This window comes from Lathamus discolor, chromosome 4 (assembly GCF_037157495.1).
Source record: "Lathamus discolor isolate bLatDis1 chromosome 4, bLatDis1.hap1, whole genome shotgun sequence".
Classification (NCBI taxonomy): domain Eukaryota; kingdom Metazoa; phylum Chordata; class Aves; order Psittaciformes; family Psittacidae; genus Lathamus; species Lathamus discolor.
The window spans coordinates 45,666,491-45,687,971 of record NC_088887.1 but is presented as its reverse complement, the minus strand read 5'-3'; the positions used below and the strand labels follow the sequence as shown (position 1 = coordinate 45,687,971).

At 41.7% G+C, this 21,481-nt stretch overlaps 2 protein-coding genes across 5 annotated transcripts in view; one reads left to right on the top strand and one right to left on the bottom strand.

The window, feature by feature from the left end:
- Positions 1-17,977, top strand: part of CNKSR2 (connector enhancer of kinase suppressor of Ras 2) — a 214,701-nt gene extending 196,724 nt beyond the window's left edge. For all 4 annotated transcript variants that reach the window (XM_065677314.1, XM_065677313.1, XM_065677311.1 and 1 more), the window contains 2 exons: positions 11,225-11,421; positions 15,492-17,977. In XM_065677314.1, coding sequence (XP_065533386.1) covers positions 11,225-11,421; positions 15,492-15,707 — 413 coding nt within the window. In that variant the 3' untranslated portion in view covers positions 15,708-17,977. The remainder of the gene's footprint in view (positions 1-11,224; positions 11,422-15,491) is intronic.
- A 775-nt stretch (positions 17,978-18,752) lies between these two features.
- Positions 18,753-20,964, bottom strand: KLHL34 (kelch like family member 34). The gene has a single exon (XM_065675724.1). It carries the CDS (start codon positions 20,962-20,964, stop codon positions 19,177-19,179), a length of 1,788 nt encoding a protein of 595 aa, XP_065531796.1. The 3' UTR covers positions 18,753-19,176.
- Between the last annotated feature and the right edge of the window lie 517 nt (positions 20,965-21,481).

Below are 21,481 nucleotides of genomic sequence, written 5' to 3'. Positions count from 1 at the left end.
ATGCCAGATTTGCTATTTGCTCTTGTTTGCATGATAGTATTTCTAATATACTAATATGATATGGAAATAATGGCACATCACAGTTCTTTCAACATATTGTAACACTGCTTTATCATATTAGGCTAATACACTGCGAGAGTTGATAGCACCTCTCCATGTCAAATGGGATCCACTTCTCTTGGCACTGAACCGATTGGACTCAAAGGTTGATAAACTTATCATTAGAAAATTGGCACGGCGGAGACTCAACTTCAGCCTCTTGCAAGCAACCTAATGGCCTCCGTTCAGAGAGTCAGTTCTTCCTGAATAACTTTGATGTTTATAACAGAGAACAGACCTGTTAAAGCATAGACAACCACATGCCTGGATATGAGGCCTCCAGGAAGGTGTCAAAGGGCATGGCCAGTCTTTTGAAGAATGCACCCTTTCCACAATGGGACTAGGCACAAAGTCAGATCCAGTCTACACGGAGCATATTTGCAGAAAATATTGCCCCCCGGCATGGGAGAACGAAAGGGGAAGAGGGTCTTGGCAGGGGAAGGGCTTTGATGTCACTCAGTTTTGTTCTGCAGACTTCGAGGAATTAAAGAGAGATTCAGCCATGGTAACTGTAAAATCCTGTTGCTTGTACTGAACTCCAGTGAACCTGTTCAGGCCAACTAGGCAGAGTCATGCAGCATTAAAGCGAGCTTCACGTTAGTGAAGGAAATCACTTTACTTTGTCATGCTAAACTAAGTGTATTCTGTCAAGTGGAGGTATGTATAGACATTTCAGAGATTTCCATTTATCTAATGATTTGTAATGAATTACCAGAGGGTACACTGGGATCATGACGGAGAAGATACCTCGCGCTGAGATTTATTAGACTCTGCAGATAAACTCTTCAGTTCCTCTTTATCTTCTAGGACTTAAACATGTGAGTGATGCTGCCTGGCCAACCAGGCACAAAGTATTCTCTGTATAACACCGAGACTCCAGAGGGCTGTTTTGGGGCCAATATTTGTCTGGATGTCACTCAAAGTAGATTCAGATATTGTATTTATCATTATGTTCCGGGTCCCCTATGGGTTGATGTTTGCCTCTATCTCTGTGATTAGAATGTGGATTTTCCTTAATATATTTGGCTAAGGGTGTATTGTAATAATGTTAATGCTAATTACTTGATATTTCATACTATCTTACGGGGAGATACTTTTAAAAAATGTATTTTGAAATGTTTTCTTTCTGTTTGCTCAATGTATGGTATTGCATTATGTTAATACCAATAAAATTATATATATATATAGTTATATATATTTCCCTTTTATAAAGAAGTAAATTATGCTTTTTTGCCTCACAAACAGGAAATGTGCAGTGAATAAAATTACATCATTCTGCCTTACAGCAGGTGACAAAAGCTTATAATAGTTTTAATATTCTTTTTTGAAAAATAAAAAGTATAGTATGACAAACTAGTTGGAAATTCATCAAAATGCATGTTTTGTGTTTCTGCTCAATGGGACTGTCACAAATCAGCCTAAATATTTAGCAATGTTGTTTTGGCATCTTTAATTTTTTCCGATCAAAAACATACACTGTATTGCTACTATTGATTACAAAACTGTACTGTCATAAATTTTTGCCTGTTGGCCAAATAGACAACTCCACTGAGTTTTTATGACTCTCTTGTCTGTAGGAATTGATTTTTAAATTTAATTTAGTGCTCTTTCCAATGCTTGGCAAAGGCAGAATTTATTTTTTATATAAGGTTGCCTTTGAAGTACCTGCCTCTGCCAGGTCTGATAAGTCACTGTTAAGTACATAAAGATTCTGCAACCTGAAGGATATGCCATTAAAGCCTTGTTGGAATGGCCTGCAACCCCAGCCAGTCCTTTACATTCTGTCATTAAATTCCATAATTAGTTAGAGATGAAATGTTTTGGAAATGAATTAGAGAAGCAGAAGCAAAGATGTGACTCAAAAATGTCCTTTGGCTGCCATTTGAGGTTATACTGTCGGCTTATTTGCTGCTCGTAGCCAAAGGCCAGCATATATCTGTGCTAATATGAATTAGATTGTCTTCAGCTTCCTCTCTTTCTTTTCCCCACGCTTTCTAACATATTGTACTGAGTATCTTTGTTTTGCAGAGGCATTCAGAAGGGCTGTAATTAGCAGTCCCTGGCATTTAATTGCATACACATTTGTTAAATATTTTCTGTATGCCTTAAAATAAAGTATAGAAAATGGCAGTAAATGTTTCTTTAATGAAAGCATTTGATTTATTCATGAAGTCAGGATTTTTTAAAGGTGTTATTTTGGGCTTAATAAAGGAAATAAGCCAGCAAATTTTCAGTTTTGCCTTTGCGTAACCATCGTCTGTCAGGGCTGATGTTCATTTCCTTTCTCTTGTTTCTTTTGTGTGCAAACACATTCTGCCCAGTGGATGGGGAACAGACCTTTCCTGGGTGATGACATGTCAGTTATGAGAGACATCCTTATGTTAAGGTGTGTACGTGTTCACAAGTTCGTGATGACATCTGATGACATGAGCAATGCCTAGAAAAGCCACATGGTACTGCATGTTTCTCATCACAGTAATAGCTCTGGTTCTCAAAGGTACTTTGAACTCTGTGATGCTTACAGACCGTCGCAGTGTGATGGGCATTCAGCAGCTGACAAGGGGTGCTTTGTTTTTGGCAGTGTCATGTCCTACATAAATAACATGTAAATCAGAATGCAGATTAATTAGTCTGGAATCTAATCAGTGCAGCTATCATGACGTGCAATTATAAATCCAATGAGAAATCTGAATACCTGAATAAATATGACTTTGTCTGGGATAACATTTTCAGAAATATTTCAGGTCCCTTTCGTAAATGCCTCAGGAGGTGCCTCCCCAACAGAGTGGTGCATTACAGAGGTAACTAAGACAGCTGGTCCCCACCCAGACTGATTTGCCTTGTTTTTTTAACGTTGAAAGTAGGATGTTGATTCCTAAGTGATGCAAGTGTGTCACTGTCAGTGCTACATTTCCATATAAATAAGCAAACTTGGGATGCAGCCCAAAGTAGAGTTCATTTTCTCAGTGGGTGTTTCTTACCAGGAACAGTGTTGCTCACCAGAAATGCACACCTCTTCCATTCAGGCTTTGTTTCAGGTATCAAGCCCATAAACCTTGACAGACATTGCTGTTGTGCAAGCATGACTGTGGCTTGATTCTGACTGGTGAGTAATATCACTGCACCTGTATCATTTGTCATTTAACTTTTCACACCATCATGTGCTGTAAGCTTAGGTTTGTGAAAAAAAATATTTTCCTGAAGGAGTGATTGCTTCCATGTATCGCTTGTGAGATGTATCTGTAGGGACATCCTCATCCTGTTTAAAGGCACAAGCATCCCCAAACATGTAGTGGTTTACCCGGTTTGCTTCAGCTACTGGTTTACCTCATGAAGACAAGTTTTTCATTGTTTCTGAACTATTGAGAACTGAGGGGAAGTGTACCATCAAAATGTAATTGCTCTGTTTATTTCACTTCAACACTGGTAGCTTGTGGTAAAATTAAACAGCACTTACATTAATGTGTGGCACAGAAAAATGTCAAACTCTCTATTTCATCATGTTAAAATTCTCCCGGAGAGTCACTAAAATCAGTTCAGCAGATCAAGGTTAAACTGATGCCTTCATAGGCAACTTAATGAGTAGAGTACTGTGTCTAAATACCGAAGGATAACACTGCTGCCAAAAAGCTCTGCCACTGAGCAGAGTTCCTTGTTGCTTTGGAGTTATTTCTTCTTCATTCTTATGCTGTCTCTGAAATCATGGCCCACCAGCATAAGCTCATGAAACAGCAGGGCTGGGAGCAAACGAGGAGCTTCTCCTGGTTCTCATTCAAGGTGTATAAGAGCTGTCAAGAGGCAGCAAGAACAGAGCAAGCTAATTATTCCCTCTGTGTGTTTTCCCTTCTCACTAACATATTAACCTATTTGCCGGCACCTAAACTTCATTTCTAAGTGGATGTTGAAAACGCCTAAATGTTACTGTCAGCACAGCAATGCAGGTCTGCAGGGAGAAACCTCGAGGACTGATTACTTTTTTTTAATGCTGAGTTTAGTGTCAGCTGGTTTTACTAAGCAATTCCAGTTGCAAGGAAAGCTGAAAAGAGGTGATTGCCTCTGGGTGTGAGACTTCTAGTAAGACCAGCATAGGTGTCCCATGTAGCCAGAAGACTGAATATGCTCCCACCTACTGCCTCACAAACTTCAGTCTGCATGGCAGCAGTGGCTCACAAGGCTTGTCATTCGAATATCACCAGAAGGGTGACCTCAGAGGAAAAGAGATTTGCAGGGATCTACTGATCCAAGGAAAAAAATACTAGTGCCGTAAATAGTTCACAAGTAGAATTAGACCTTGGTGTCACAGCAAAAGTTTAGCATCCCCCAGGCCTTACAAAGGCTAGGGCTGGATCTTCTCAAAGTGGTTATGGTACCTAACTGCTTCTGATTGAACTTGGTTCAAACAGTGGAAAACACCTGAAATACCTTCAGAAATCTGTCCTATGGGAAATGACTTTTCCACCTGCCTGCACAGTTCACTTTATTTCAAGAAACCAATTTATGCTCATATATGTGAGAGGCAAGGCAGCCTCATATCATTGAGTGGAAAACTCCAGCATATTGCTGAGCTCTGTTGTGTTCACCATTTCAGTGAACACCCTCTCTAGGAAATATCTTTTTCTGCCTGCAGGTTTACATATACATTTACATATACAACTATCCTGGTAACCCAAAAATACTTCCGCTTTAGAAGAAAGGAGGGTTTTATACCATACAAATTAATATATGTTCTCTGATCCTCCTCCACTAATGTTTCACCAAACACATGGGTCAAAGCTTGTTTTTAAACACTGCTTCTCCCTTCCTTGATTCAAGTCTTTGGGAAAAATCCTGCACTTTCAGGTAATCCTGCACTTTCAGGTACATGGGGCCAATCTGGATGGAGGATTACACAAATCAGAAAAGGGCAGGCAAAGAGAAAGAGTAACAGAGAAAAGGGTTGCAAAGGCCGGACATTGCACAAGAAGCCAACAGCTTTTCTTCAGCTTGCTTAAACTCTTCATGAATTGTGGAAAGCATTATATATACAAGTATATATATACATGTAATATAACCGTGTGTATATGGATATACATGCACAGGCATACTCACATGCCCAGTCAGGCCTTGATTTTAAAGTGGCATAGGAGATGACACAGGTTTCTATTTATGCTTTAACAGGAAAATCTGTCCTGTATTACCCAGAGCAGATGATTAGCAGCTGTCTTCCATGTAGACCTGAACTGCATCTCTCTGCACCTCCTGCCAGGGTTAAACACTATTACTTCTTCCTTTTGTCAATAATGAGGGATGTGACTTGTATCATTTTCCTACCAAAAGCTGACTTTCCATGTCACCGTGGCTCCCCCATACCTGTGCAGAGGTGATATCATATGCAGCACACAACTGTGCAGACACCATCTCCTTGCAATTGTAATCCTTTCATTGATTTCACCATTTCATTCCTTTTAGTTTGTAATCTGGGGAGGAAGGAAATACCTAGTTTAATCTGCCTGACATCCATCCAAATAGTTTAATTCCTGCTTCTTTGCATCCTAATGATTTGGGTATGTCTCCCTCTTGTGCAATTGAACTCTAATGATTAACCCAGACAACAGCAAAGACGGATTTAAGCCTTGCACGTCCTTCTTTGGAAAATTTATTCTCTCCCTTCCCCTCCAACACACCTAAAACCCCTATTGATCCTTCTGCTTTTTAACTTTAAATACAAGGAGATCCCTTCTGTCTTCCTCCTAACTGGTCTCTTGGGTTGGGACCCTGTGGCTGCATTACACTCCCTGCTCCTACTTGCCTATTAGCGCACTTGGGCCAGCAGATAGCCAGAGGTGGAGCTTGATAGCTTGATGTGGGGAGCCTCCCCTTCCTAAGGGATCAGCAGACTTATGTCTGCTGCACTACCTACCTGTAAAACCATTGCAGAACCAGGTGGGGTTTGATAGACCTCTTAGTTAGACATGGCATAATCAACATGCTGTGGCATAAGAAGATTACAAAAACCCTTTGCTGGTCCTGGAATTGTATCACTTATTAGTTAGCCTGTGGTAGGTAAGCTGCTCTGTTCCCAACATACGTGCATCAGGGTCAAGAAGGCAATGAAAAAGAAAAACGAAGCACCCAAAGATTCATACATCAGGGCCTTTTTCATCTAGTTTGAAACCATTTCCTAATGGCCAGGGATGCTCTCTGTTTTGGTGGAGCATTTACTAACACTCACAGAAAGTCTGGGGAGGCTTCAGGTAGAGGCCTCCTCTATATGAAAGGGAAGCAGTAAGTTGTAATTCAAATTGGAAGAAAATCTTTGGGATTTGTATGGGGGAATAACAAACATATGGCAGCTGTTTCATCACATAATTAGTGATGTGTTCTAGCAAAAACTGCCTCCTTGAGATCCGGAGAAAGCTGAGCTGAGCTGGTTCCTCTGCCAGAGTGAGCTCACAAGAAGGAATAGAAATGGGAGTTAAAATTTCAGTGGAGCCGGGGGGGTTCAGTCTGACTGTGCCTTGTTCTCGCTCTGTCACAGACTTTGCAGCAGTTTGGCTTTCTCAGGATTTGCAGAGGGTGTAATTTCGTTCAAATGCAGGGCTAATCACAAGTAGACCAGTGGGCGTGCATGAGAGGGGGTTGCACAGCGAAGGAAAGCACGTCACTAAGCTGTAAAGGTAGCAAAGAGGATAGCTGGAAAATGGAGAATGCCGTCAACAGTGTCCATCAGTCAGGGAAAGAAGCCTAAAGACAACGGGATGAGCCTGGGTGGTGTTAGTAGGCACTGGCAAAGCACAAGGTGGGCTCAAAGCAGAGCTGTAACCTTTGAAAAATCTGACCTTGTCAGCACAGTGGGTGACAACATTTATGACTGACTGAGTTGTACTATCCTTGTATGGGCAGTTGTATTCATTCATGGCCCCAGGTTCCTCTGGTGCCTCACTGAAAGAGGAAAACCATGCAAGCTTTTTGTGGCTCAAGCTTTTACAGGGAAAGTGGGTCATAGAAGTGCAAGAACCTCTACTGAAAATTACCAGATGTTATTCCATATACTTAAAGCACATTTTTGAGAAATGTGTGCCTAGAGATTTTTCTGTCCAGAGGGCAACGTGTTAGACAGCTGGGTTGCAACAGTGACCTTCTGCATGATCCTACTTCAGTACCATCTTCCTGAATCACCAGTTTACAGGGGCCAATCATCTCTTGATCCACGTAAATAACCAGTGGTAACTCTTTCTCTCCGGTCACTTTTCACTCAAGTGTCTGATATTCTTATTTATTGCTCTTAGGATTTTGGTTTATAAGAGGGAAATAATGGAAAGATGAATAGCCTGATGGAGCAAAGAGGTGGTTGCATTTAGTACATCGTGGAGTTCAGGGCATGCTCTTTTCCACAACAAATCACAGCGCAGTGTAAGAAACCTCACCAGTTTTTCCTAAATGCCAACAACCCAAACCATTCCTGACCTCTTGAAGTTTCACCCACAATCTCTCTCCAGAGGAAATGTTAAGGTGGATACAAATATTTACTCCATTTTAAGAAGCAAGGGTGAAGTACAAAAGGTTCAGAAATTCTACCTTGTGGAAAGCAGGATAATGAAAAATAATAGTACACCATTTACTAAACTGATGTATTGTTTATCTTCTGAATTTATTGCAAATGGCTTTGCATTCACTTGAAGACACAGCAGATGCTTCACTGTTACAAAATTCATTACCTGTGCACTTGGAAGATACAGTTCTGAATTTAGATTTTGTGTGCAGCAGTTTATGAAGCTTTATTTGTACAGAGTTTATTTGTTACAGAGTTGTTCAGTTGTGGGTGGGGAAGGGGATAAACCTATTGCTTCAGAGAAGAGACCCTCCTTTTCAGTTGTATGTGAAAATAGGTACCTGACAGTGTATTTAGAGAAACAAAGAGATACAACCCATGACTCAGCAGCCAAGTGAGGGTGAAAAACAACCTGCTGCATTAGAGGCTGTTCTGAGGTCATCTGCAAATCCCATTAGGCCACATTTTCTGCTTGAACAAGTCAGTACCTGAGGCCTTATTCTTCCTTAAGGATGCAGCCCTGCTGTAGTAGCATGACTCACACACAAATCCACCAATTTAGAAAAAGAAAATATGTTTTAAGCTCAGCTGTACATCTAATCAAGTAGCTCAGATGCTTTATACTGCCAAGGGTTTCACCAACACCTACAGGAAATCAATCAAAGCCTTTAGCAGAAGGGTGAGGGAGGGGAGATTCATGTGTAATCTCATTCCCGCCTACTGAGAGCCATTGGGAGCAGCAGTACCACCACCTTCAGTGTTCCTCTGGAAAGTATTAAGGGCTTGGGATGTGTTATCATGACACTTGCTGCCCTCTCCCCCGCCGTGTGTAGAACAAGGCAGCATCGTGCCCTGTTTAAGCTTCCCCAGCCCCAGCAAGACATTCAAGGGAAGGGACCTGCTCTTTTTCTTCCCTGCGCTTTCCTTTATAGCAAATCCCAACTCCTTTTATACACACCTCCCATAGCTGCAGTACTGAGGCAGTGACAGAGCCTGGGGGAGGCAGCCCAAGCTGCGTGGAGGTGATGTGTTGATGTGTTTCAAAGACCTGTCAGCAGTGCTCTGCTGCCTAACCCTGCCTGCATCATTCCCCTGAAGTCCTGCGCCTCTTCCCATGCAGCCTCAGAGCATGTTTGGAGCAAGGGTAGAAATCCTCTGTCTGCAGCCTCACTGAGGCCCACATTAGCTGCCTGCCTGAGGAGATGAGCCCTGAGGAGCATCAGCCATGAAGATTGCCAGGCCAGTGGTGCAGGAAGGGAAGGCAGCACAAGCTCCCGAGCCTGGCATTTGAGCTTGCACAGGCCATGCTGCTTTCCAGGTTCATTAAAGGCACCTCTCATTCAGGTCCTTTGCCATGGTGAGGACCTGTGGTGGTTGAGGAAGCTGGGGGTTTTCAATGGCAAGCCTGGATGTGGTGTGTGGTTGCTGGTCCAGGCTCTAGATTGCCTTAGCAAAGTGATGACATGGAGCCAAAGCACTGGCTTGCTTCTTCAGCAATTTGTCCCTGTACTAAACCCACTAATTCCCTGAGGGTACAATGTGGCAATGGGGAGCATAATGGACAAAAGATCTTTCTTGCTTTGCACAAGGGATGAGAGAAAGAGAGAAATATAAAATACTCCAGTGTCAGATAGAGGTGGGTTTTTTCCCCTTTGCCATTTAGCAAATCACTCCCATTCCCCAGCTGTCAGAATGGTGGACTTCAGTGTTCAGCAATATAAAATGATGGATAGATCCCAAGCATCTAATCTCGTAGCTGCATGGACTTTTGAAGAAAGCATAGAAATCAAGACTGTGGGGGGATTTTAATGGATCCTTGAATATTTAAATACTGACTGTTTTGCCCTTTAATTATATGGTTTAGTAAGAAATCCACAAGAAAGAGAAATGCTGCATTTCTGTTTTCTTTAAAGTCCTGGCTGCCCCTTACAGTGATAAACCCAGCTCTCCAAGCAAAGTAGCACACGATGGGAGGATTTGGGGAGCTCTGTACAAGCCCACAACATCTCCATCAATAAAAATCCTCAAACCCTACTTGACTTCCATATCTCTTAAAAAGAAGTGCTTTAAAAACAGCCACCTCCTAAAAGGGTAAAGGAATAAACTGGTAAGAGATATAGCTAAACTAGTTGCTGTCTGCAAAGTTCTTTGATTGCATAAAGTTCTCTACAAATGCGAACACTTTTTGTGATGGGGTGTAGAGACTTGGGTCTCTGGAGTTCTTGCTTGATAGTGAGGTGAGTAGTTGCTATATTGCTTGGTATGGGCTTCAATGGGAAGTTGCCTTGGGTAGCTCCTAGAAATGTCACTTCTAAACACTAGCTGTCCTCCCGGTTGATGCTCGATAAAAAAACCCTCCCTGAATATCTGAGAAGACTGATGTTCACTGCATATGGGCACTTTATCATGTACTGAACTTTCATGTAGTGGAGATGGCTATGTCTTGGTGCACAGTCACTCACAGAATAAAAGTGATGCTTGAAACCAAACAGCTGTAGCCTTCCTACAAGAGCTTTCATGAAAGCATCCTGAGGACTCAGGCACCTTGGGGCAGGAAAGCATACACCATTGTGAAAGCCAAGTAGGGTAGAAGGGTCCCAAGGGCTCTGGAGACAGTTGGGAGGCTGTGCACAAGCAGTGGCCAGCTGTGGTAGATACAGTGGTGTTGGTGTGAGAGGGTCACCACTCCTGGTCACCACTCAGCTGCTCCATGCACTTCCCAAGTTTGTATAGAGTCATCAAACTGTTGCTTCAGAGGTAAACGGTGTGTGAGAAGTTGAAATGTTTTATGCCTTCTAAATGAAGCATTTCAAATGCTCCTATCAGAGTAGTATTTCATCCCCAGCCTTTGCTCAATTTTCCTTTAAAATGCTCCTGGTGTTAGAACAAATAGTTTAAAACCTGTAGTAAACAAATAAATAAACAAACCTATAATGCAAACAGCTCTGGTTTGGTTTGCCATGAGGCTGGGTAAACTGTCGTGAATGTGCTCTTATATCCAGTCTGTAGTCTGCTAGTGAGCCTTCAGGTCATAGAGTAAGAAAACAAGTGACAGCATTACTGACTGTTAAACAACACTCCTGAGTATCAAAAATGAGAGACAAAAAGAAGTGGACTTTTCTAGGAAGGAAATGACGTCCTTCCAAGGCCACCTTTATAAATATAATCTTGAATGCCATATCAGCACTCTCGGGCCAAGATCCAATCCCTGATCACTTCTTCAGCAGGATGCTTTCCTTTCCTTGTAATAACAAAGTCACCAGCATATTTAACTGCAGTACTAGAGATGAGATCTCTGCCAGTATGCTACTCTAATATTACTACACCTTGCACTATTTCTCTTTTTTTCCTTTTTTTTTGTGCAGGTTGACTTTACATTCTTGAATGTGTTTTCTCCCTTTCTTCTGAAGGCAATAACAAGAGGAGGAGTTACAATCACAGCACTTTTTTCTGCAACTTAGGTTGTGAAATGTCTTCCTTATGGTCTAGTTAAACCTGTTAAACATTTTGCAGAGTTTTTTTTATCTTATTTAATCACATTAATGATTTTTCTCTATTTTTTCCTTTTATTTTTTCTTCTTTTTCTCATTACAGTTGAAACTATAAAGGAAAAAACAGCAGATTCCTTGCAAGATTTATACAGAGCCTTGGAGCAGGCCAGCCTGTCTCCTTTAGGAGAACACCGGATTTCCAGTAAGCTGGAGTATAAGAAATCTTTTATAAAAAGATGTAGCGATCCAGTAGTCAATGAAAAACTGCACCAGCTGCGAATTCTGAAAAGCACTTTAAAGGTGAGATAAAAGAGGGAGGAAAAATCCTGCCCCAGGGTTGGATCAGACCGCATTGTATTCGGAGATTAATTGTGCGCAGCTATAGTCCAGGCTGAACCTAGCGTGCAGCACAAGGCAGACGTGGGGAAGCACTGGTCGCATAGCAGAGAAAAATGTGCCTTGGGAAAGCAGCCAAAGTGAGTGGGATCAGTTTTTATTTCTGCGCAGATAAAATCTCAGCAGCTGCTCTTCCTCTAGACAGTTTAACAGAATTTGAAACCAAATTATGGGAGGAAACCTTAATCCCTTTTTTGTCTCTGAACATCTTCATTTACCAGACCGCATTCATTCTGTAATAGCCTCAGCCTAAAGTTAAGCAAAGGCAGCCTTTCAGAAGGGAGCAGTACCTTTCGCAACACTTGATTATTTTCTGATTGCTGAGATTGTCCAGGAGGAAACTGTGAGCTTGCTTTCTGTGTGAGGTGATAGGATCATTGTATTTAATTAGTAGGATTGATTAAATAAATAGATAATGGCGATGACAGATTTTAAGATTTTTATGGTTATTCTAAATATACCACAGCTCATTTAGCCTCCCTGTCAGCTTTTTTTTTTGTTTGTTACAGCAATTTCAATTCTGTCCTGATAGAGATTTCAGCAAACGATATGCTGGATTTCCCCAGGGACCCTGTTAACTATATTAAATTACTAGATTTTAAGACACTAGATAATTGGACAGTGGATTTTGTAACAACTTTCATCAGAGAGAGCTTTATCAACATTAATTAATTTAGTTCTCCATCACCTAGAGAAGCATTTGAGCAATATTATTTTCATGCTGTGGGGTTCCCATCCTGAAAAAATCTTACGCATGCTTAACTTTCTGCACTGTATCATCTCATTGAAGGCAACTGCTACATGCAGGTGAGTCTTTACAGGATTGGGGGTTGGCAGAAAAACTCAAGGTACACAGCCTTACCACAAGAAGTCATTTTTCTCCTTCTTAATAGCCAGTGCAGCACTGTGTTTTTGACTTTCAGCCTGGGAACAGCGCTGATAACACCGGTGTTTTTAGTTGCTGCTCAGTAATGTTTACTCTGACCAAGGACTTTCTGAGTCTCATACTTTGCCAGGGAGGAGGGGAATCCAGGAGGAAGCAGAGACAGGACACCTGACCCAGACTAGCCAAAGAGGTATTCCATACTGCAGCACGTCATGCCCACTATAGAAACGGGGGAGTTACCCGGAAGGGCTAGATCACTGCTCAGTCGGGCTGGGTATCGGTTGGCGGGTGGTGAGCGGTTGTATTCTCTTCCCTTGTTATTTCCCTTATCATCATTATTATTGGTGGTAGCAGTAGTGGTTTGTGTTGAGACAAGGGGGGCACAAAATCACAAAAAGGAATATATAAACCTTTAGAATTAGTTTTGAGTAATGTTAAGTTTGATGGCTTTGTAACAGTAGCAGTGGAAAATTACCGAAGTGCAGGATACATAGAGAAAAAAATAGAGTACAGCTAGAGAACATACTGAGAATTCTCACACAAGATAAATCGTTATAGTTGACATAGTTACAGTTGACATAGTTTTAAGAAAAACAGTCTAGAAAAACAGGACATAGGGATAAGGAGTATCTGGGAACGGCAGGTGTCCAGGATGGGCTACAGCTAAACTAACTGATAAGTAGGAGGATAGGAGTCTCTGGTGCTAACAAACCAATTAAACTGGTATAAATATCTCCTGCGCATGCTTCATAGGCTGCCAGAAGTGATGAAGATTGTTGGAAGAAGTAAACGACCCTCAGAGACCACCACCACAATTCTGTACGCATGCGGGGAGCTTTCTGGAAAATGATGGAATCAATACGTAGCCTCATGAATATGTATATATGCCCAGTGACTATAAAAGGACAGCGTGTGTGGCAACTAGAGAGACACACGTTTGGTGGAGCTATCCCCCATGTCTCTCGGCACCGCAATAAAGAATACCTGCTTGTCAGCTTGAAAACTTTGTTGGCAAGTTTGTTCCTGGAGTTTTCTCCGAATCAGTGTTATACCTTAGTTACTGGACTGTTCTTATCTCAACATTCTTCCATTCTCCTCCCCATCCCTCCGGGAGCGGAGCAGGGGAGCAAGGTGGGGAGTGGGCTAACAGCTGTGTGGTTCTGAATTGCTGGCTGGGCTTAAACCATGACATTTCTACAAGCATGTGAAACTGAAACAAAATCAAAGTACTCTCAGACATGTCAGGGTGGCAGGAGGTTCACACTGTATCTGTGTGTTTGTACATGGCAGGATTACTCATACCGAAACTGTGGTTCAGTATCAGCAGCTTGCTGCCATGCCTTTCTTGTTAGCATTTATTGATACCTGAGCTACATTATGCCAGTAGCTTCCTACAAATGGAATTGCTTTCCTTCAGGGAATTCCAAAGCCAGCACAACCTCTTGACCCAGCAGATGCCTGTTCTCATGCTTGGGACTTCTTTCTTTTGGACCAAGAAAAGACAATTTGTTCATTCTCTGTCCATGAGCCATTATCTCTAAACCTGTCACCATTCTTGTTTGGACCCTACTACTGGTAGTTGTATGTATCCATAGCTACTGTTGTTACCTAATCAGTTACTCTCTCTTTTTATCAGTGCCTTTGGTTTCTCCTTCATGAATGCAGCCAATTGCACTGGCCTGTTGGAGTTGGTGTTCTGAACTTTCCTGGAATTTTTCCAAATAAATGGTCACCTGAGACAGCCCTCCAAAGGCTTCTAGCCTTTGTTGTCCATAGGCTCTCTGTCCCATCATCAAAGTCCTTAACAAATGACCCTCTGCTCTCTTTCCTGTGACCATTCTCCTACCGTATGGGCTGGCAGTGCAGAGGTGTGGATACTAGCCACGATCTGCAAGAAGCATGTTATGGTAGTTCAAGCAGAGATATGGTAATTGAGAGTCCCCATAGTTCAATTTCCACTGGTCACTCTCAGCTTGCACCTCTGTTTCTGGAAATGAATATTCTAGTGGTTATCATTAATTTACTACTGTTTGCAAAGTATGAAAAATACCTCTCAACCTACTGCTTATGGGTGACATCTCTCAGCCTTCTGATTGTCTCCCATCAGCATAGGCTGATAATATTTCCCTTTCACATTCTCCCAGAAAGATCTAATGTACTTATAGTATGGACATGGAAAATGTGAGTTAGCAATGAGGAGTATGAAACCTATCTGGAAGAGAGGATAGAGTGGAGATTGATGGCAACCATACCATTCCCATGCAGAGGAGTAGTACTGAAAACCTTTGTATTATCTGTGTTTCCAGGGCTCGTGTCTGTTGCATCCAGCTTTCATTGCTTGCAGCAACCACAAGTGTCTACGAGTATATCTGAGGCTTAATCTGATCTGTACTGGCTGCCTGTTGTCTCTTGATAAACTAATCACTGGCCAGTGATTATGATAGCGTCCCATCCCCTGCTTCGATGATGGTTAAGGAGATGCCAGCAGCTACATTAGATTTTATCCTTTTCTGCCTTTTCTTTGCCACAGTAGGAGGAGGAGATTGCAGCCAGCCAACCCATTGCATACACTGGCTCTCTAATGAAGATGATTTATAATTAACTTGGAGGTCCTTGCACAAGCCTTCACAATGTAACCCTCAGATGTCCCCATGACAAGCCCAGTAAAAAAGTCTTAGCTCTGCTGGCAGGCAGGAGGCCATGTGTCTGCATCCCTCAGAGTATTTCTTTTGCTGATCAGGAATTGCAAACAGATGTCACTTCTTTGTGTGAAACCCATCCTGAGAAATGCAAGCAGCTAGTAGTAAACAGTACAAAGTTTGCTTTTTCTTGAGCTGAACAAGTGGTGAGGAAGGGGAATAGGAATGTTTCTGAGGATTCTGGACAAGGCAACGGAAACCCTAGCCATGAAGGGTGATGTGTGACACACTGGAGGAAGGGCTTCTGTTTGTGAGCCAACATAGAGCAGTCAGATAATCTCCCTGCTTTTAGGGACTCCGTGGCTTGAGTTTGCTCCCACCATTCTCTCCTTCCACCCATGACACTGACTCATCACTCACATTGACTCTTTGCTTGTTTTCTCTCGCAGGCCAGAGAAGGAGAAGTAGCCATTATAGATAAAGTTCTGGATAATCCAGCTTTGACATCTAGAGACTTTCAAGAATGGAAACAAATGTACCTTGATCTCTTCATGGACATCTATCAAAGCAGCACCCCGAGGGACTCTGTTAATGGCTCATCTGAGGTTGATGCACTTATAGCTTCCTTAGCGCACACTTACTCTTACATTGAAACGCACGTATAAAGGTCTCTCTCTTTGGCCATTTGCTACACTCCAGCCCTTTACTGAAGTGCATAAAGTAGGTTTTATATCAATATGTGGGAGCTCTAGTAAATTATATTTTAATGCTACTCAGCTGTGTAAAGTAAACCTTCAATGGTCAACAGTACCGCGTCTTTAATGAGGATTTGTATATTTTATATGCTACCAATGCTCTGCTTGTGTTTACCTTCTGTGAAATAACAAAAATAATCTTTAGCTATTAAAGAGAACTATTTAAAAGCATTTTTGGAAGACTATGGCCTTCATGCAGGAAGTCCACAAGCTAGGGTTTTGTTATCGAAGGTTACTTTTACAATGATATTTTATATTATATAATTCCAGTATTGCATTGCATTTTTGGACTGCGGGTACTATTTTGGTGGTGGGAGAAAACTAATTTTTATATTTAATGAGAAACTCTAGGAGTTTTCTTAAATAACAGGGAAAAAAATGTAATGCAGCACTTGTGTTTCAGTTTTGTCAAACACACAAAAGGGTGAAAATCAGCAGACAGAAATTACTAATGGGAATTAAGTATCAGAATGTTAGGTCTTATTTCCTTGTGCTTTTGTAAAGCCTGCCGCAATGATTTACTATCAGGGCAAAGAGATGCTGGTTTGTATGCTAATGAAGACCAAATTATGTGTTAGTTGTCTCTTAACCACATTTGGTTGATTTTTAAAAAAATTAGTCATGGTACTGTCATTTATGCTGCTTTTGTACTGAAGGTATCAGTATAATGTGTAGGTTTTTTGAAAGAGAGTAAGTAGACTTTGAACATCCTTGATAGCTGCATTTCTCTTGCCCAGAAAAGCAGCAGTGGAAAAGGTTCCCAATGAAATGCTACAAATCTGAGAGGCTTTGAAAATTCCCACAATAGAAAAGGAATGAATAGGATTTTTCAAGCAGTTTCCTATGTGTTTTCTGAGCTGTGAAATTTGGCTGTATTGTATGCAGGGAAAATATGTGATGGGAGCAGAGCTGAGCACAGAACCTGAAAAAGTGAGGAGTAAAAAAGCCTCTGGTTTCCTTTTGAAGGGAAAGGGATGCCTCTGGGTTCTGCTGAGTTCACAAGCCAATTAAAATGTTTTAAACTTCTATGAGATGCAAGATGTGCTGGAGACAACCCAGTGAATATGAGTAGAAATAGCTCCTTAGAGCCAGGCACAGGCCTGGAATAGGAAAGTGGGAGGGAAATCTTAAATCATGTATTTACCTTTTATGGGCTTGTTTTCGAAAAGTGATCAGAGCATGACAAAATATTTCTGCTGCTTTTCAGTATTTTGCTGCATAAGTTAGGCCTCACAATGATTTAATAATGCTCATGTGAAAGGGAAAAGCCTCCTTTATACTCTTTACAGTGAGTTGTACTCTTAACCAACTTTAGACTATTGCCTGTACAGCTCAGTGAATGTACTTTATGAGCTCTGATATTTCCTGGCATCCATGAAGGGTTGAAGGAAAGAATGGATAGATTTACCTTCTCTCTCCTTCTTTCTTTTTTTTTTTTTTTATCCCTCTCTCTTTCTCTCCCTTATTTTCCTTCATTCTCCCCTTTCTCTCTTTCTTTTTCTCCGTCCCTCTCTTTCTTTCTTTCTTTTTTTTTATTGCATTTGGATTGCAAATGTTTTGCAGATTTTGCACAATTGTACAGAAGAGTGGCCTTTCTGTAGCCCATTTTCAGTAATACCGTATTCAAGTCGATATGGATGACAAATCATGTATTAATGTTTGTATAGAATTCTGGATCCAGTGTAATATTTGTACCATTAGATGACTATTGTTTGTATAAACTGGACATTTATTTACTGCATGGGTACTGACTTGTATATTAAATTTGTGAGGTTTTTTGTAAATTTCTCTTTAAAAATGCTTGACTTGAAATTGATTGTGCTATTGTTCCAAGCATTTAGATTCTCTTGCTATTGTTTTACTGGACCAAAAGTAAATATATTCATATAAAAAACCTCTTTATATCTAATGGATGTATATGCACATTGTGTAGTTGATTCCTTGTCAAAACCAAGGCAGTTCAGAAGACTTAGATCTGTTGCTATGCAACAGCTATTCTGCCTGCACTTTACATTAGTAAAGTCAGCTTGATTGCTTTAAAGGTGAAAATTAAACATTACAGTTTTTTAAGCTAGTCTAGTGACAAAGAACATGTGTCCTCTCCATTGTGCTGCCTTCTTTTAGGACTATTAAATGTTCTTCTATATATATTTTTATTGTATTAACTCTCAGCCTAGAAAGGGAACACTGTAAAATGAAGTACAATAAATTTAGCTTTTAAATGAACACTTGTGACTCAGGATTCAATTTACTACGTACCAAAGTGATTTTGCAGCATCTGGCCATTTTACCTGCATTTCACAGATACACAGTGTTTAAAGTACCCCCATAATCTGCGCCTTCAAACTTGGCCAGCATGGCCAAAAAATGAGGCTTGCTGTTTCATATGTAGGCAGACACTGAATAAAGACTTCTGGCTACCTTCAGTTACCTCTCTCCGCTTCATACTCTTTGATGAAAGTAAACCTTTTTTGACAAGATTCTTGCACATACCAGTTCAACAACTATGATCCATTTTACGCTTATGAGCAGGTATGATAAAGCAGCATGTGCTACTGAGGTAAGTTTCAAGGGATTAGTTACAGCAACTCCTGTAACAAGGCTAATAGTAAGTATACCACTTCAGCTCTGGCCATCTAAACTAACACAAGGGTTTGGTACAAAAGAAATGTGTTGTACTGGTCTTTAAATGACACAAAATAAGCATCTGAAGGGCATGCTACAACAAAAGCTGCTCAGGAAGAAATGGCTTCTGTCAAACAATCACTGTTTTAACTTACGGCCATAACTTGAGTCCATATATCAAAAAAATCCATGCTTTCTGTCTAGTAATTTCATGCTGGTTAGCTAAGACGTTCTTACCTAGTATGTAGCGTATCAAATAATACCTTCTTCTTGGCAGCATATGTTATTAGTTCTCATAGGCATCAATTTTCTAGTCTTTATACAGTTCACTTTTATTTTGCTTAGCCCTAGTATAAGAATTCAATGGCACTTACCAGCTGGGAAAATTACATCTGATTAAGAAAACAGAAAAGATGGATTATATTCTTTAACCTTTGAAATATCTGACTTTAAAAACCCATTAATTGCTATCTAGGTATTATTCTTCAAAAGTCAAGGATTATGATTCTTGCACATTGCCTCAAAACGTGCCACTTGCTACATCCTTCCTTAATGAGATTGGCTTCCAACTCTGTAATTCCAGCACCTTTTCCCGTGCTGGAGCCAGACTTCCTTGCGTGTTTCCACCAGGTGTTTGGCTTATCAAAGAAAAACCTTGACTCTGACACATTCTCTGCCATTGCAATTTTCTTCTTCTTCCCCAGGACCACCCTGATACTTATCTCCTGAGATGGTTATTCCTCAGTGTGCAAGCTCAGCAGTTCAGTCGCCTCTTATGCTGGCTGTCACTCTCCTGCTCATCGGCCAGTTCAGAGAGTTGCAGCACTGCGCACTGCAGCCCACACCAAGGCGAGGGAGCTTTGCAGATCTCTTCCCAGCCATCATTGTCAATGTCGTAGCCAACCACATCTTGCGTGGGGACTTCCTGTGAGTTTTGCCATTTCTTTCCCCCAATAAGAAGAGCTGTTTCCTCTACCACTGCCAGGCCATAGCAAAATCGATCATAGATCAGTGGTCTTAACCGAGTCCACTGGTTTTGATCAGGATCGTATCTTTCTATTTCAGAGAATGGTTCGTATAATCCTAAAAAGGTGAATATGGCTTCTCTGATTGTTGCCATCTGATGCCCAAATCGAGCAATGCTCATGGGAGCTTGTTTCACCCACTGCCCTTCAAATGAGCTCAGAGAATATACGTCCTTGCTTGTGCTGGCTGGGTCTGAGTACTTGCCGCCAGAGATGTATATAGTATTCTTGCAAATGGCACTGGCATGGCCATGCATCTTACATGGCAATTCCCTGGCCTTTGTCCATCTGTCCCTGCTGATGTTGTAGACTTCCACAGATGAATGCAGTGACCCATCCCCACCCCTTCCACCAATAGCAAAGATATCCTTGCCTAGGACACAGCAAGAAAACTGGCACCTCTTCTCCAGCATGCCTGTGATTTGGGTCCACATGTTAAATCTCGGGTCGTAACGGTAGACCTTGTTTGTAACCAATAGGTTCTTTTCGGTTTTACTGTCATCTGGAGCACCATTTTCTATTTCCCCACCCAAGACATAGAGGAAGTTCCCCACCACGCATACACTGTGGTTCTGCACCCTGTCCTGCACCTTCGTGAGAGCTCGCCATTTGTGATTGTAGACGTCGAAGGCCACCACATCCGTGACAAGCCCCTCACTTGCTGTTCCTCCCCCCAGCAGAATGATGCGAGTTTTCTCATTCCTTAGTGTGGTGGACTTATCCTGCAGGACAGGCTGTTTGTAAACAGATGTATGGTAATTTATTGCTTTAATAATCAAGCACTTAATACTTGCTGGGAGGGGTACTTCTGACTGTCTGTAGGTTTTTCTCAGCTCTTCCACTGGGATGAGACCATATCTTATGTGCTCTAAAAGGCTGCTTGTCTGAACCAGCCTGGATTTATCCTGCTTCAGCCAGAGCAGCACAAGATTCAACAAGCAACTTTCTTTCACTATGGGTAGATCTGGTGATTGAACCACTGCTACTAAAGACCTAAAGTTCAGCTCGAGTAGTCCTGGCAAATCCAAGTCCAGCAGCTTCCAGAGATTTTTGACAATGTATTTTTCTGTTGCTTCTAAGGCATCTGGCAAGTAGAACTTCCTGGCCACGTTGGCCGAGAAGCAGCAGTTTTCCAATGCAAGGTTGTTAACTAAGTATTGATTGCACAAGCCAATAGCATCAGTCACTTGCAAATAGCTTGCAGCTTCCAAGGTATCCTCCAGGCTTTCAAAGGAAAGGGGCAACAAGGAAGTGTAAATGAAATCCAGGACATGCTGGAGACCAGTGGGTGAGATAACTTGCAGGTGAATTACACTGGCCTTAGACTCTTGGGTGTAACTTTTGAACATGGCTCGGAAATAGTCGCTGGAGCATGCCAACAAGGACTTGTGTGCAGGAAATTCATTTTCCTGCACTTTCAGCAAAATATCACACAGAAAGCCCTCTGATCTCAGGGTCTGGTACTGGCTGAGTACGGTGGTGCAGTGCGCTTTACAGTAGGACAGGAAGTAACTCATGGTAGGCAATGCAGCGCTTTCCCCTGAAGTTATTAAAGTAAAAATGCAATTAGATACTGAAACAGCTGCCCTGTTCACTAGCCATTGCTTGAGTGCCCAGCAGACCTCCAGCTGTTAGAGAAAAGCCCAACAAAAAAACCCAAATCAGTCTCTTGCCTGGCAGAGGGGGACAGTTAGTAGATTGGTAGTGAATTCAAGGCATTCCTTTATAGAAAAAACAGCTGAATGTTGTAACAGCTGTAGGATTCTTACTTTTCTTGCCTCTGTCACTTGTGCAAGGATGAAGGGTCCACGGCTGTGCGGAGCACTTGCTTGGCTGGCCATCAGGTGACAGATGAGGGAGCTAGATGACAATCCCAACAAATGATAGTTTGTGTCTGCTCAGCCGTCGCCCTCGACCCTTCTTGCTCTGCAGGCACATTGAATAGATCCTCTCTGGCTCGCAGTGCATGGCTCTGAGCAGACACGGATAAGAAGGGAGCACTGGCTTTTCTCGTCTCCTGTTCGTATTTCAAAC